General features: G+C 42.3%; 1 protein-coding gene across 1 annotated transcript in view; it reads left to right on the plus strand.

Moving 5' to 3' along the window:
- Window positions 1-12,478, plus strand: part of map3k10 (mitogen-activated protein kinase kinase kinase 10) — a 32,267-nt gene extending 19,789 nt beyond the window's left edge. The window contains 10 exon segments of the mRNA XM_029446790.1: window positions 1,271-1,451; window positions 2,060-2,208; window positions 3,958-4,133; window positions 4,772-5,018; window positions 5,355-5,477; window positions 5,560-5,698; window positions 5,993-6,105; window positions 6,193-6,482; window positions 7,860-8,394; window positions 9,701-12,478. Of these exon segments, the coding sequence (XP_029302650.1) occupies window positions 1,271-1,451; window positions 2,060-2,208; window positions 3,958-4,133; window positions 4,772-5,018; window positions 5,355-5,477; window positions 5,560-5,698; window positions 5,993-6,105; window positions 6,193-6,482; window positions 7,860-8,394; window positions 9,701-10,107 (2,360 nt within the window). The 3' untranslated portion in view covers window positions 10,108-12,478.
- The last annotated feature ends 1,784 nt before the right edge of the window (window positions 12,479-14,262 follow it).

A 14,262-nucleotide genomic window follows, 5' to 3' on the forward strand; every position in this document is an offset into this window, starting at 1 on the left:
ACCCTTTGCATACACCTTTAGATAAGAGTGAGAGAGAGAGAGAGAGAGAGAGAGAGAGAGAGAGAGAGAGAGAGACAGAGAGAGAGAGAGACAGAGAGAGAGACAGAGAGAGAGAGAGAGAGAGAGAGACAGAGAGAGAGAGACAGAGAGAGAGAGAGAGAGAGAGAGAGAGAGACAGAGAGAGAGAGACAGAGAGAGAGAGAAGAGAGAAAGAGAGGAGGACAAGAGAGAGAGAGAGGAGAGACAGAGAAGAGAGAGAGAAAGAAAGAGAGAGAGAGAGAGAGAGACAGAGAGAGAGAGAGAAAGAGAGAGAGACAGAAAGAGAGAGAGAGAAAGAGAGAGAGAGAGAAAGAGAGAGAGATACAGAAAGAGAGAGATACAGAGAGAGACATAGCGAGACAGAGAGAGACAGAGAGAGAGAGAGAGAGAGAGAGAAAGAGACACAGAGAGAGAGACAGAGACAGAGAGAGAGCGAAAGAAAGAGACAGAGAGAGAGAAGAGAGACGAGAGAGAGAGAGAGAGAGAGAGAGAGAGAGAGAGAGAGAGAGAGAGAGAGAGAGAGAGACTCCCACCTGACTTCCAGTGTACACTCCAAATATTTCCATAGCCAGCCCTCACACGGAAATGAAGGAGGAAGTCGTACATGGAAGAGAGAGAGAGAGGGATGAGGTTAAACGCTAACTTTAACAGAGATACATTAAAATGGCCGTCACTGTATGGAAACTATACACTGACTCATCACACAGAAGGGAAAGTTGTGACCTCCATAGAAACCTGCAGCACCCTGGTCCGACCACACCTGTCCTGTAAACATGACTTACTTATTATTGAACATACACACCTTTTACATTTGGTGTTTGAAATGAGACACAGTTTTAGATATTCGGAGTATTAAACTGGACTTCTGGTTTAGGTTTTCAGGTTTTTTTGCTCTCAGAAACTTGTTAGTTAAAATAACCTAAATTGATTTAAATCAGTGGAAAAATTTTGATGATTTAACAGTTTATTAGTTTATTATACATGTTTGTTTAACATCTGCAGATTTTCAAAGGCCAAGAATTTACAGTCCAAAAACACAAAAATATTCAAGTTACTATCATAAAGAAGTAAGAAAACCAGTGAATATTCAAATTGAAAGACTTGAAACCAGTAAATATTTGGTACTTTAATAAAATAATAAAATAAAAAACATCATGTTGCTGTCTGACATCACTGTGTGTACAGCAGTGTCAGCTTTTAACTCAAATCTCTGTCTGCTCCTCCTCCTCAGTCCTCATCCTGGAGCCCGCTGAGCGGGACGACATGGGCGGCAGGACCCTGAAGATCACAGACTTCGGTCTGGCCAGAGAGTGGCATCAGACCACCAAGATGAGTGCAGCGGGGACTTACGCCTGGATGGCCCCAGAGGTCATCAAGCTCTCCCTCTTCTCCAAGAGCAGTGACGTGTGGAGGTACTGCACGTCCCCTTATTCTCCTGATTTATACAGTGACGAACGTCCTCAGGTGGGCTGTCGAGACTAACGTGGCGCATTGGGAACGCCAGATGTTTTAAGCATGTACAGTAATAAAAGAAATGAGGCTTAAATTAAGAATATTGGTCCAGTAAAGTCAGATTAGACCTAATTATTTCAGTGTCACGATTTGAAAGATTGTGATCATGTTATTTTATGTATGCATCAGTGGCTGAGAAGTATTCAGATCCTTAACTTAAGTATATCGAAGAATATAAAATTACTCCATTACAATAAAAAGTTCTGCATTGCAAATTTAACTGAAGTAAAAGTACGTAACATAATTAGCAAACTGAAAATATCAAAAGTAATCATGATTGACTCATTCTATTATAACAATATATTATTATATATATTATTTAGATTAATATTACTGAATCATTCAATTTTATTCCTATATAAAACAATTTAATTTTTAACAGTGCATCATATTTTATAAACTCATCATTTGTTTTGTATATAAAATCTTAATCTGTAAAGAGAGCGAAGAGAAAAAGTAAAAAGAAAATAAGTACATTTGTCTTTTCTTTGTTTGTCTCTTGTCACAGTTTCGGTGTGTTACTGTGGGAGCTGCTGACCGGCGAGGTTCCCTACCGGGAGATAGACGCACTGGCGGTCGCTTACGGCGTCGCCATGAACAAGCTAACACTTCCCGTCCCCTCGACGTGCCCTGAACCTTTCGCTCAGCTGCTGGCAGGTAGGCAGCCCGTTCACCTGGACACTTTAAATGATTATTACATCCAAGAACGCAGAGTTCATACGGCTGTCCTTAAAGAGAAAGTGCATTAAAAGTTGTCTTAAGTTGAGACAAACAGCTTCACAGTCGTTTGTTTTTTGACTTGTATGACTTCCTCCTACTTGTCCCATTCATTCATGGTTGACAAGTAAACTCAAGGAGCTTCATGTGCCATTTAGATTCCTTTTTCTTTTGGGATTGTACTGTACACGTCATCAAATATGACCTTAAACATAACACACTCACTTTGAAAAAAAGGCCCTTTGGGTGTTCACATCCACTGACTATGTGTTGTAACCTCACTCAAACCTTTTTCAGGCTGCAGTTGTTTTTGTCCTGCATCTGGAGCTGAGTAGACTCTAAGGGTTAAAAATGGACGGAGACGGTTTCATTCATTTGTTTTTTATACATCCTCGTGCAGTCCTGCGAATAAGCTCCCCTGGGCCCCATTTCTCCTTTTCACCTTGCAGATAGTCCAGGCAGCAGCTCTGTTAACAGCGGTGGTGTATTAACCAGCTTCTGTTTCACAGTTCAGGTCATCTCTGTTTAAACACACACCTGCTTTATATCCAAACTGCCTTAATGTGCTTATTCCCCAAGCTACTTTTTAATGCGGATGAGTAAGCTGCAGGCTCAGGTTCAAAAAGAGGTTTCTCAAACTGTCAGCCAACTTCATTCACCTCCCTCCACTTCCCTCCCACTCTGCTCCTAAAGCTCTTTCCCTCCTCATTTCCCCTCTCACTCCACATCTTATCCATGTTCATCCGTTAATCTCTCCTTTGTCATCCCTTCGCTGCTCCCTGTTTGCTCCTTCCTGTCATCATCTCACTTTCATCTCCTCTCTCTTTTATCCACATACTCCTTGTGCTAATTTATTTTACCTATAAAATATATTTTTAGCCCATGAAACAGATCTTAAATAACATTTTACTTTGTCTTTTAGTAGACGGTTGTGGCTTAGTGTTGGAGAGCACTGATCACTGTAGGTGTGCACCATGTGTCTGCAACACTGTCAGTCAGGGTTTGGCTCATGATGGCTGCCATATGCTGTCCCATCTTGCTCTCTCACACTCTGTTGTTTTCTTTACTGCCAGAAATGAAAAATATATCCAGACCAAAAATGTAAGGGTTTATAAAAGGGGATATTCTATAGTTTTCTAATTGTTCACCAACAATGAACTGATCGTATTAACAATTATCATTGCAATGGGTGACATATCCTTCATAACAATGGACATGTGCACAAAGTGTGTATTAATCCACCACTGAAAATAGTCCCCAACAAATGCACTATTTACTCCCGTTTGAGTAACGTTTGGTAAAGACTGCAGCTGTTTTAGTAAAGTACTAAGCCTTTAAAAAAATATATATATATATATTTTTTATATATTGTTTTTAAAGATTTATGATTTATAGTTGGAAATCAGAAAGATGTTTGGACAATGGAGAAAGGTGAAGCATCATTTCTCTGGATAACAGCAGTCAAAGCCAAAACATAGCTGCAGCTAAGTCAGCTGTTTCAGAAAAAACACTCAACTTTGACGACACCCAGCTTTTGTTCCTATGCAGGTTAAATGCACTTTGGTAAATCACTTGTGTTAAAAGCATCTACTAAAATTAATATAACATGCAACATTATTCAACAACTATATAACATCTGTTTAGGGCCATAAAACACATTACCAACCTCAAAAACCTTTGTCCCCCCAGAGTGCTGGAGCCCAAACCCCCGCAGCCGGCCGTCCTTCAGCAACATCCTGAGTCGCCTGCTGGCCATCGAGCAGTCGGCCATGTTTCAGATGCCTCTGGAGTCCTTTCACTCATTACAAGAAGATTGGAGGCTGGAGATCCAGCAGATGTTTGATGAGCTCAGGGCCAAAGAGAAGGTGAGGAATCTCAAAACACAGATCCGGTCGCATCAGAGGGGAATTAATTATTCGCAGAATATAGAAATTTAGTTTTTGAAGAAACAGAAACAGCTAAAAGGTGTTTTATTGAGTTTATTTATTCAAAAGGACGAGTGATTCACATTTCACATTGAGGGTGGGAGGATTCTCACTTCACGATCTGTCGAAGGTGTTTCTGCAAATCAGAATCACCTTAGCAACACAAATAAGTGTTAGAGGAAGTGCTGCTGTGCTAATAACCTCTTCCCTCCTCCTTATTCTCTTTTCTTCTTCTCCTATCATCTTCCTCTCTCCTTCCTCTTCCTCTCTTCTCCTTGCCTCCCCCTCCGCTCCGTCTCCCCCTTTCCTCGCCCTCTCCTCCACTTCCTCTCATTGCCTCTTTTCTTCTCCTCCTATCATCTTCCACTCTACTTCCTCCTTACCCCCTCTTCCTATTCTCCTCCCTTTTTCCTTCTCCTCTTCTCCTCTACCCCTCTTCCTGTTTTTCTCTCCCTCTCTTCTCCTTTCCTCCTCCTCCACTCCATTTTCCTCATCTCTCCCCTCCTCTTCTCCCCTCCTCTTCCTCTCCCTCCTCTCCCTCTCTCTCTCCCTCTCCCTCTCCTTCTCCCTCTCTTCAGGAGCTGAGGTCCTGGGAGGAAGCGTTGGCTCGAGCAGCCGAGGAACAGAGGGAGCAGGAGGAGCAGCTGAGGAGAAGAGAGCAGGAGCTGGCGGAGAGGGAGATCGACATCGTGGAGCGAGAGCTGAACATCATCATCCACCAGATGTACCAGGAGAAACCCAGCGTGAAGAAAAGAAAAGGGCACTTCAAGAAGAGCAGACTACTGAAGCTGGGCCGAGACAGCAACTGCATCAGCCTGCCCTCTGGTGGGTGGACGAGGGAATTGAAGGCAGATTATTCACTTAGTGATTCACTTTAATCTGATGATTCAGGTGCACTGAACTGGCTGAACTCCCAGCTACATGGTTAGAAATGTAGCACATAGACAGCTCTAAGAGATTGGACAACATAAACAAAGTTGATCTACAGTGAAACACTGCAAAGTCACTTCAACTTCCTTTATTATGAAAAGAGGAAAACCACAAACTAAGATCCAACGGTTTCAACGTTTCACACTACTTATTGTATTTTAGTGAACAGTCCTTTCTTCAAAATAACACCTCACCCCATGTAATAACTTGTCTGTTCTTGCTCACCTGTAGGCTTTGAGCATAAGATCACAGTTCAGGCGTCTCCCAGTGTGGACAAGAGGAAGACTCAGAGAAGTGAGAGCACCACCCCGCCGGCCAGCCCGGGGGTCATACCCCGACTGAGAGCCATAAGACGTGAGTGCAAACACCTGAAAGTCAGAACGCATCCCGTGTTGGAGAAAGTGAATGTAAGTAATGTTATCTGACTGTCCCTCAGTGACGCCGAGTGACGGCAGTAAGACGTGGGGCCGCAGTGCTGTGTGTAAGAAGGAGGACCTGTCGACCAGCAAGAAGAAAGGACGCACCTGGGGGCCGAGCTCCACCCTCCAGAAAGAGAGGGTCGGCGGGGAGGAGAAGTATGTGCACATAACATACCAGGGATGCATGTAGAATCAGTTTTACCTGATGAAGTCAATAAGAGTTTATGCTGTGCAGAATCTTTACCTACTTGTGTTAAAACAAACAGTTTATATATAGCAATTATATCTGGACAAAGATCTATGTTGTGTTTGATGGCTGTCCTAAATGAAATGAACCTTTTTGATTTTACTTCTTTCTATTGGAAAACAATATTGTAGCTCTTGGTTTATTTGTTTTAAGTTTGAGAAGTTAGTTGTGGTTGGTGTTGACTTCATGGTATCTGTTGGCAGACTGAAGTCTCTCGGTGAGGGATGCAAAGTTTGGTCGTCCAGTGCACCAAATCTGGGAAAATCCCCCAAACATGCACCCATGACCGCCGGCTTCTCCAGCCTCAACGAAATGGGTGAGTCTTTACTTTTCATTGTAAGTTAGTGACAAGAATAAATCCTCTTAACCCTTTTTACTAACCTTTTCTTCCTCTCTTTAACAGAGGAGTGCTGTGAGTTTGAGGAGTCCCCAGGGTCCCTGCTGCCCTCAGAGAACAGCAGTAACGGGGCTGTGGAGGACTCGGGCTCTCTGTGGGGCGGCCTGGGGCCGAACACTGTCGGTAATACGAGCTCCTGTCAGGGGCCCGGCGGCCTGGGGTCGGGGGTGAGCTACCAGGACTCGATGCGTCGCTGCAGCCAGAGGAAGAAGAGCGATATGTTGCTGCTGGGTTGTGCCTCTCTGCTCGCGTCCGTCGGCCTGGGACAAGACCTGCTGCAGCTGGGAAAACTACAGGTGAGAAACGAGTAAAAAGACAGAGAAAACGTTTAAACGTCCCTTCATTTACAAAACCTCAGAATAAAAACACAAGGCCTTGAAGGAAAATTCTACTCAACCTCAGACTTATATTTGTAATTGATAGAAATGACATTATAAATAGATTAATACAATAAATACATGAAAACCATAAAACAGCTCAGAACCCATTTCTTGTCCAATCACCTAATAAAGATGCATAAACTTGTAAAAAGTCATGGAATTAAAACACGGCAGTGGTTATGAAGGAAAAGAGTCCATACAGTGTATGTCTTAGTTCCCATGCATTCTTCTTAATGATCTTTATAATGACAAGTAAACCAAGAAAACATAACCATTGAATATGGTCAGGCTTCTTCTTTTCTTTTCAGCAATAAGATACGTTGTTGTTGGTTGATAATGTCCTGGAAGAAAAGGAAGGAAATAAGATATTTCTATGTTAAATAAATCAAAGAAAGTGGAATATACTTCAAAAACCACACAACAACACTCCCGGTACAAATGTAATAAATGTACCAACGTGCTCGTTTGAATGAAAATAAAAAAAGTGGAGAAGAAGAGTACGTTTCATTACAAAGAGTTGAATATGTTTCATCCGAACGTCCTTTTAAACTTTACACTTTACTTACCTCAAATTAAAATAACATTACATAAAGATATGTTATAATCAGATCTGCCCACAGATCCCACTACTTCTAATAATATAAAATACATATCTAGAATAAATAACCACACAAAACATTCCACTACTTCATATATCAACATGTTGTACTAGATGCAAATATATAGTTTTGGGTATTTTGTTGGTACTTTAGCTGATATTTCAATATTTCAGGCTATAGATGTCACATGATTTTACTTTTCTTGTCAACTCTCTCTGCTTATTGCTCAAGTATCCCTTTTATTATAATAGAGTTTTAAATAGTGGTAAAATACTAAACATTCAGACACTTATATACAGTCGACACTTTCTCTGATAAATATTTCAAAGAAGGGAGCACAAGATGTCGTCTCACGATCGCAACGCCTCCTCATCTCACATTAATGGATCACCTTTGGGGTGAGATAAAACAGGATCAACAAGCTGCCAAATGATCTGTGTGATGCTGTCGAGTCTGCATGGACGCTTTCCAGCACCTTGTTCATTTTGTGGATTTCTGTCTGTTGTCGAAGCGAACGGGGGTCTTCCCAAAGGAGACACTTTACAGTGAGGGGATAAATGAAAGTTGCTTTAATAAAGTACTAAAGGGATTATCAAAGAAATAACGTGACATATCTTTAAAGAGAAGAGAGAGCTGTTTTTCAGGCGGTTGTATTTTAGAGCTGCTTGTTGATGTGAGCTGATGTTGTTGCCAGGTGCTCCAGGATGAGCAGGACCTCAGGGAGGAGCAGCGTAAGAAGAAGGAGGGTCTCTTCCAGCGGACGGGACGTTTCCGTCGCAGCACCTCTCCGCCCAGCAGAAACCTCTCCCTCTCCCTCTCCAGACATCACGACTCTACGCTCCCCTGCATGGACCCTTCTCCCTCTGTTACACTCCTGTCTTTGTCCTCTCTGTCTGACTGCAACTCCACCAAGTCCCTTCTCCCCTCGGACCCAGACGAATACCCCCTGACCCCGATGACGGGGGTCAAAACCCCGGTGGCACCACCAGCTCCTGCCCTCAACCCGCTCTTGGACCTGCGGGCGGAGAGCTTCAAGAAGGAGCCCAACCAGTCGCTCACGCCCACCCACGTGTCTGCAGCCATGGCCTTGAACAGAGGACACAGACGGACCCCTTCGGACGGGGCGATTAGACCCCGAGCTCAAACTCTGGGACACCACAGGACACCGTCAGATGGAAGCATGCCCATGCCTCCTCCACCGGGGGCACCACACCGCACTGCTAACAAAGGTAAGGGACCAATGATGACTTTTACAGTACTAAAGCAACATATGATCAACGTTTATTCACAGTTCATCCAATATTTGTTGATATATTTCACAGTTTTTATGTTTTATTTAACCGTGAAGTCTCTCTTTGAGACATTATCCCTTTAACAGGAGCAAGCAAGAGAAAATAGTAGCGTTAAATACTTCATATGAGAACACACAATCACATGGAGGCACAGACAGTCTCTCATGCGGTTTTGCTGCTGAGAGCCTGGACTGCTTTTGGTACTTTCTTGGCTTGTTGGAAACCCTGACATCCAAGATTGTAATGTGAAAAACTTTTATTTATTGCAACAATGATACTTTTTAGTTTGACACAAACTGTCCATCATCTTGCAAACTCCCCCCAGAGCCTGAAATATAAACATATTTAACTAATGCTGGAGGAATTCAGATCATTTACTTAATTAAAAGTATTTATACGACGCTGTAAAGATATTCTGTTACACATCCTGCATTGAAAAGTTTACTTAAGTGAAAGTATGTAAGTACAATCAGGAGAATGTACTTAAAGTATTAAAAATAAAAGTACTCTATGCAGAAAAAGTTTATCAATCAAAATAATTGAAATATTTAAAAGGAAAAGCAGCAAATCCTAATAAATAAGTGTAAAATTATTTAAATGATTAGCACAATAGTTGGCAATTAATTTTCTGTCAATCGAGCAGCACTTACATTACACGTACATTTTCATATGTTTTGTGTGCAAAAATCTTAATTTGTATTTCTATAAATGAATGATATTAAAAGACTCAAGTAAAGTACAAGTACCTCAAATGTGTGCAGCACAAAATCCACATAAACTGCAGTTCTCACTGTTGTGAATGCCAAACGTTTATACAGACCTCCTAGTGTTAAGAGAAATGTCATGGACATACTGTATATGATCGGATAGTGCATGGAACATGTGAACATAAAACAACTTCAGGGAGGCAGGAAGTTGAGTCTTGAGTCTCGGATGATAGAGATTCAAACAGTTCCTGCTCTAAACCTCATCAGCGTTAATGTTACTTGAGACTTGCTGTAATAGATTACGTATCTAAAAACTGAAGTGTCTCCCTTTAATGCTGGAAAAACACATCCTTTGACTTGTGCAGAATGCCGTTATAAAGTGGCATCTTTATCAACCGTCCAAAACCGAAAGCTATTAAGGTTACTTTCATACATGAAAGAAAGCACATTCACATTTGTGAAGCTTGAATCTGAGAATAGTTGGTGACGACAATGAGACGTTTTTTCAATTCTTCTTCTTGTCTCTCTCTACTCAGCTACACTGGACATCCTCGACATCCCCCGCCTTCCTGAACCCTCCACCATCTTCCCGGTCCCCCATCGGCGTAAAGCCCCCGCTCCACCCATCCCTGACCCGGTTCCTCCCTGCCTCATCAGTCCCCTGGAGAGACCCAAGACGCTGGAGTTCGCCCCCCGGCCGCGGCCCACCCCGACCAGGATAAGAGCCGACCCCTGGAAGCTGGGCTCTCTCTCCCGGACCCTCAGCTCGTCGCCCAGCAGCAGCTGCGACAGCCCCTTAGGCTCGGGGGACAGCAGCACCAGCACCGGCACCACAAAACCCAGCCTGATGGACATGGACGTGGAGGGCCAGAGTGCGGACCAAACTGTCCCTATGTGTGGAAAGCGGAAGCCTGCGACTTTGTGTGGACAGCAGTACTTATAGTGAAAAAAGTCGGACCTGATCCAGGGCGTTAGAGCTACTGATGTCGGAGCCGAGCAAAGGGCACTCACGGACGTTTGCGGAAAAACACTCCACCTCTTGTCATGTTTTAGGCACTTACTGGAAGCCATTCCTCTCTGTGTCCTTTGAGTGTCCTAATAAAGTGTGAACCCCTGACAGCAAGTCTTTCCCTGGTAGTGCTCTCTAAGCTGCACAACACTGAGGGTCCTGGAGGCCTTCTAAAAGCCTTGTAGTGTGCTCACCCACCAACCTTACCCATCACTTCTTCCCCTCTTTGGAAACCATCTCTACCTGTTTCTTAGTGCACCATGACCAGGACACACTCGCAACCTTCAAAAGCCATTCAAGTACTTAAAATGTTTTTTCTGACTTTCATTCCGACTCATCTGCCTGTGCTCCGTGTAGCTGCCCATTTTCTGCTTGCATCTGTCACTCCAAAGAAAGATTCCACATTAACATTTCACCTAAACATTCATCGTAAACAAAACAGGAGCTGGACTGTTTAAAATTCTTAATAGAGAGTGTCTTTGTTCTTATTTTGCACGCTGTTTGTTCTGCCGCTGCACAAACATCCCCCTGCCTTCATCCTCACGTGTCATCTCTCTGCATGGAGGTCATCGTCCTCTCCCCTCCAAGACCAGGACAGGAAAAAGCCTTTTATCTCACAGCACTGGTGGACTGGCTGTATCCTCAGCCTTGTACAGTAAAAAAACAAAACAAAAACAGAGTTTATTTTCTCAGTGCTTGCACCATCCTAACCTGTTAGCAACAATGTTTTCTATTGGTTTGGCAGCCCAGGTGTGTTTCTCTTTGTGTGAATGTGTATATATTACTGTACATGTGTGGAAGAACAAAATGGTTTTTTTGTGTGCTGGTCCTTTTTCAGTGCATGTTGTTTTACGTGTGAATGGTTTCGCTGTACTGTGGCATTTCTCTAAAATATGTAAGATCTCATCTGTTTTGTCTTCTACATGTTTGACATTCCTTGCTAGCAGTCAGTAGCACTCTGTTTGGATCCCGCTCATGCCACTGAACTGGGAACAAAACAAGGCAACAATGAGGGGAAATGCTACCTGATTTCAACGTCGATCACATGTCGGACCATTTGGAAGCTTCATATTCTCGTCTGAACGGTTGTATTCAACATCAGTGGCACTTTAGGAGCAATGTTGTGCAGTTGGTCAGCCTCTGTGGACAAGTGGACTCTACTCACGGCTGACAAATCAACTTTTATCTGCGGAGTTGTTTTCGCACGGTGGTCGAAAAGTTTGTCTTGGCTGCAGGTGGTATTTTACTTGACAGTGCACATTTCTCTAAGTAAGTGTGACTATGCGTGTGTGTGTGTGTGTGTGTATGTGTTATTATTTGTATGGGATGATGACAATCCTGTCGGTACAAGAGTGAGCCCAAACTCATTCTCCTTGTGTGGTTAAGAACACTGAGTATTTATTAAATTTATTGTTATTATTGGAAAGGATTAATTGTTATTACGATTCTCTTCCTGGGATATCTGTATATATTTGTTAATATAACAGGAAAAACCAAGGAAAAAACCTAGGACACTGCTTACTGAAACGTCCATGTTGTCTCCAGTCTCAACCTGTGACATTTCTGGGTTCAATGAGGAATAAGTGTGAAACGTGGTGAATGAGAGACGAATAAAAAAATGAAAGAAAGATGCTTCAGTGTCAGCGCTACATGTATGTTTTTATTCTATCTATTATATCCATGAAGTATAATAGATCATATAATATCTGATCTTTGATAGGAGAAGTACTCAGATCCTTTACTTCAGTAAAAGTAGCAATACAACAATGTTAAACTCCTCCAATACAAGCAACAGTCCTGCCTTCAAAAGTACACAATCATTATCTGTTAAATGTACTTAAAGTATCAAAAGTAAAAATACTCGTTCTGTAGTAGAATTGCACCTGCGAATGATTTACTATATTACATTATTGGTTTGTTAATATTGATGCTCAATGTTTAAGTACTTCTGTAACTGCTGGAGTTGTAGCTAGTTTTAACTACTCAGTCCAAAGGTTCCCGATGTAAGGGTCGGCCCCCTTCAAAGACTCACAACACAAATTTGAAAAGGTAATGAGATGATTAATTGGAGTTCTGCTTTTATAAAACTGTTCCCTAATATAAATTAATGTCAATGTTTCCTTCTTTGAGCCTCAAATGTATTGAAATTCATCTGTCTAAGAAATTTAGATGAGAAATCTGCCAACAACTCACACATCTGAACTTGACAGGTGACCCCAACTGCTTTACTGTAATAGTCACAAATGAAAAACTTGGGAATGACTGTTTAAATATTAAACAATGTGTATGTAATAAAAGTGCAAAATTCCCCTCTGAAATGTTGTGGCGTAGGAGTATAAAGAAGCAAAAACATGAAAGTACTTGTGTAAAGTACTTGAGTCAATGTGCTCGGGGTCTGTTTTGGTGGTTACCTGCATGTAGCAGCAGAGACAAAGGCGACTGCAGTAACAGAGAGAGTCCTCTAGGTGTCACCACTTTGACCTATGATGTCATATACTTTCCCAGTCTGCTGTTTTTCTCCATGTAATGAATTCCTATAGTCTGACTCTGCAGTTACCATGAAAGGCACGATGAAGGTGCAATTATGCAGCTAACACAGATTTTAAGATTAAATTCTGAGACGTTAGAGTTGAAAGAAATTTTCTAAATGCCAAACAAAATGAGAAATTTCACTGTGACGACCTTTGAATGGTAATGATAAACCCAGTGTACATGCAGTGTATACAGATGATGCAAGCTCACACTGTTGTGTCTGTCAGTGTGACCGCCAATCAAACACCCATCCAGACGCCAGCCAGTTACCTAGCAACCCCTCTTCACTTCCATGGTGATACTATTTAAAGCAACAACAAAGAAAAAGGCAGAAAGAAGGGATGATGGGCCTGAAAAGAGAGAGAGAGAGAGAGAGAGAGAGAGAGAGAGAGAGAGAGAGAGAGAGAGAGAGAGAGAGAGAGAGAGAGAGATAGAGAGAGGAGAGAGATACTATCGATAGAGAGATTCCTATAGTCAGAAGATACCCTCTCAACTCTTCTAGCTCCTCTCTCTCTCTCTCTCTCTCTCTCTCGCTCTCTCTCTCGATCTCTCTCTCTCTCTCTGTCTCGCTACTCCCTCTCGCTCCTCGCTCTCTCTCTCCTCTCTCTCCCCTCCTCCTCCCTCTCGCCTACGCTCGCTCTCTCTCTCTCCTCTCTCTCTCTCTCCCTCTATTCTCGCCAGAAAAGGATTCAGCAGGACAAGCGTCGCCTGGCCGTTTCACAGCTCGCACACACACACACACACACACACGTATGTTTTGTCTGCCTGATCAGAGAATCTCTGACATGTTTATCATCCTCTCCGTCATCCCCTTCATGGTTTCCTCAACAGTTTTTATTTTCCTTTGTTTCAGAGAGCAATGACGTCATATTCTGAATATGAAAAGATTCAGATGTTCATAATGTTGGTGTCACTTCAGAGAGGATGAGGACTGATGAAAGATGACATGAAATTGTTTTGTGTTCAATTTTGAAGTAACAACTGACCAGATTGCCTGCCAGGTGGTGTGTCCTCAGATCCACCAGACTCTCTTTGTCTTAAAAGTAAAGCAAAGCTCTGAGAAAATGAAGAGGAAAGTTTAGGATGTTTAAAGGGGAAATCATTCAATTTAACACACTCAAACCAGAGTTGAGGAGTTTGAAAGACGTCAGTGTTTATCAGGCAGGAAGAGTCTAACGAAGAAGATTGAATCTGCTGATGAAGATAATGTGATGCTATCGAAAGCTCCAGAACAGCTACTAAAGGGAACATGCTAACATACAGTATAAACTAATGTTCATGTGTAAAATTGGACGAATGTCCCTGTAAAATAGTGCATCAATGATTTAGCATATAATACTATTTAAAAAAAAAATTCAAATTGATGTATGTTAGCAGTTAATGTTGCCTCGAGCAGAGATGAGCTAGCGTGCTCCAGAGGTCTGATGAACTCTCTTCCTTCCTACTCCACACCTCCAGATTTTTAAGTAAATGTATCAGACTTTAGCCAAGGCTTTCCATATTGGAGAAGTATTCCTCGACACACCTGGAAACAGACAACAACAAAAACAACAGAGT

This window comes from Cottoperca gobio, chromosome 13 (genome assembly GCF_900634415.1).
Source record: "Cottoperca gobio chromosome 13, fCotGob3.1, whole genome shotgun sequence".
Taxonomy (NCBI): Eukaryota; Metazoa; Chordata; class Actinopteri; order Perciformes; family Bovichtidae; genus Cottoperca; species Cottoperca gobio.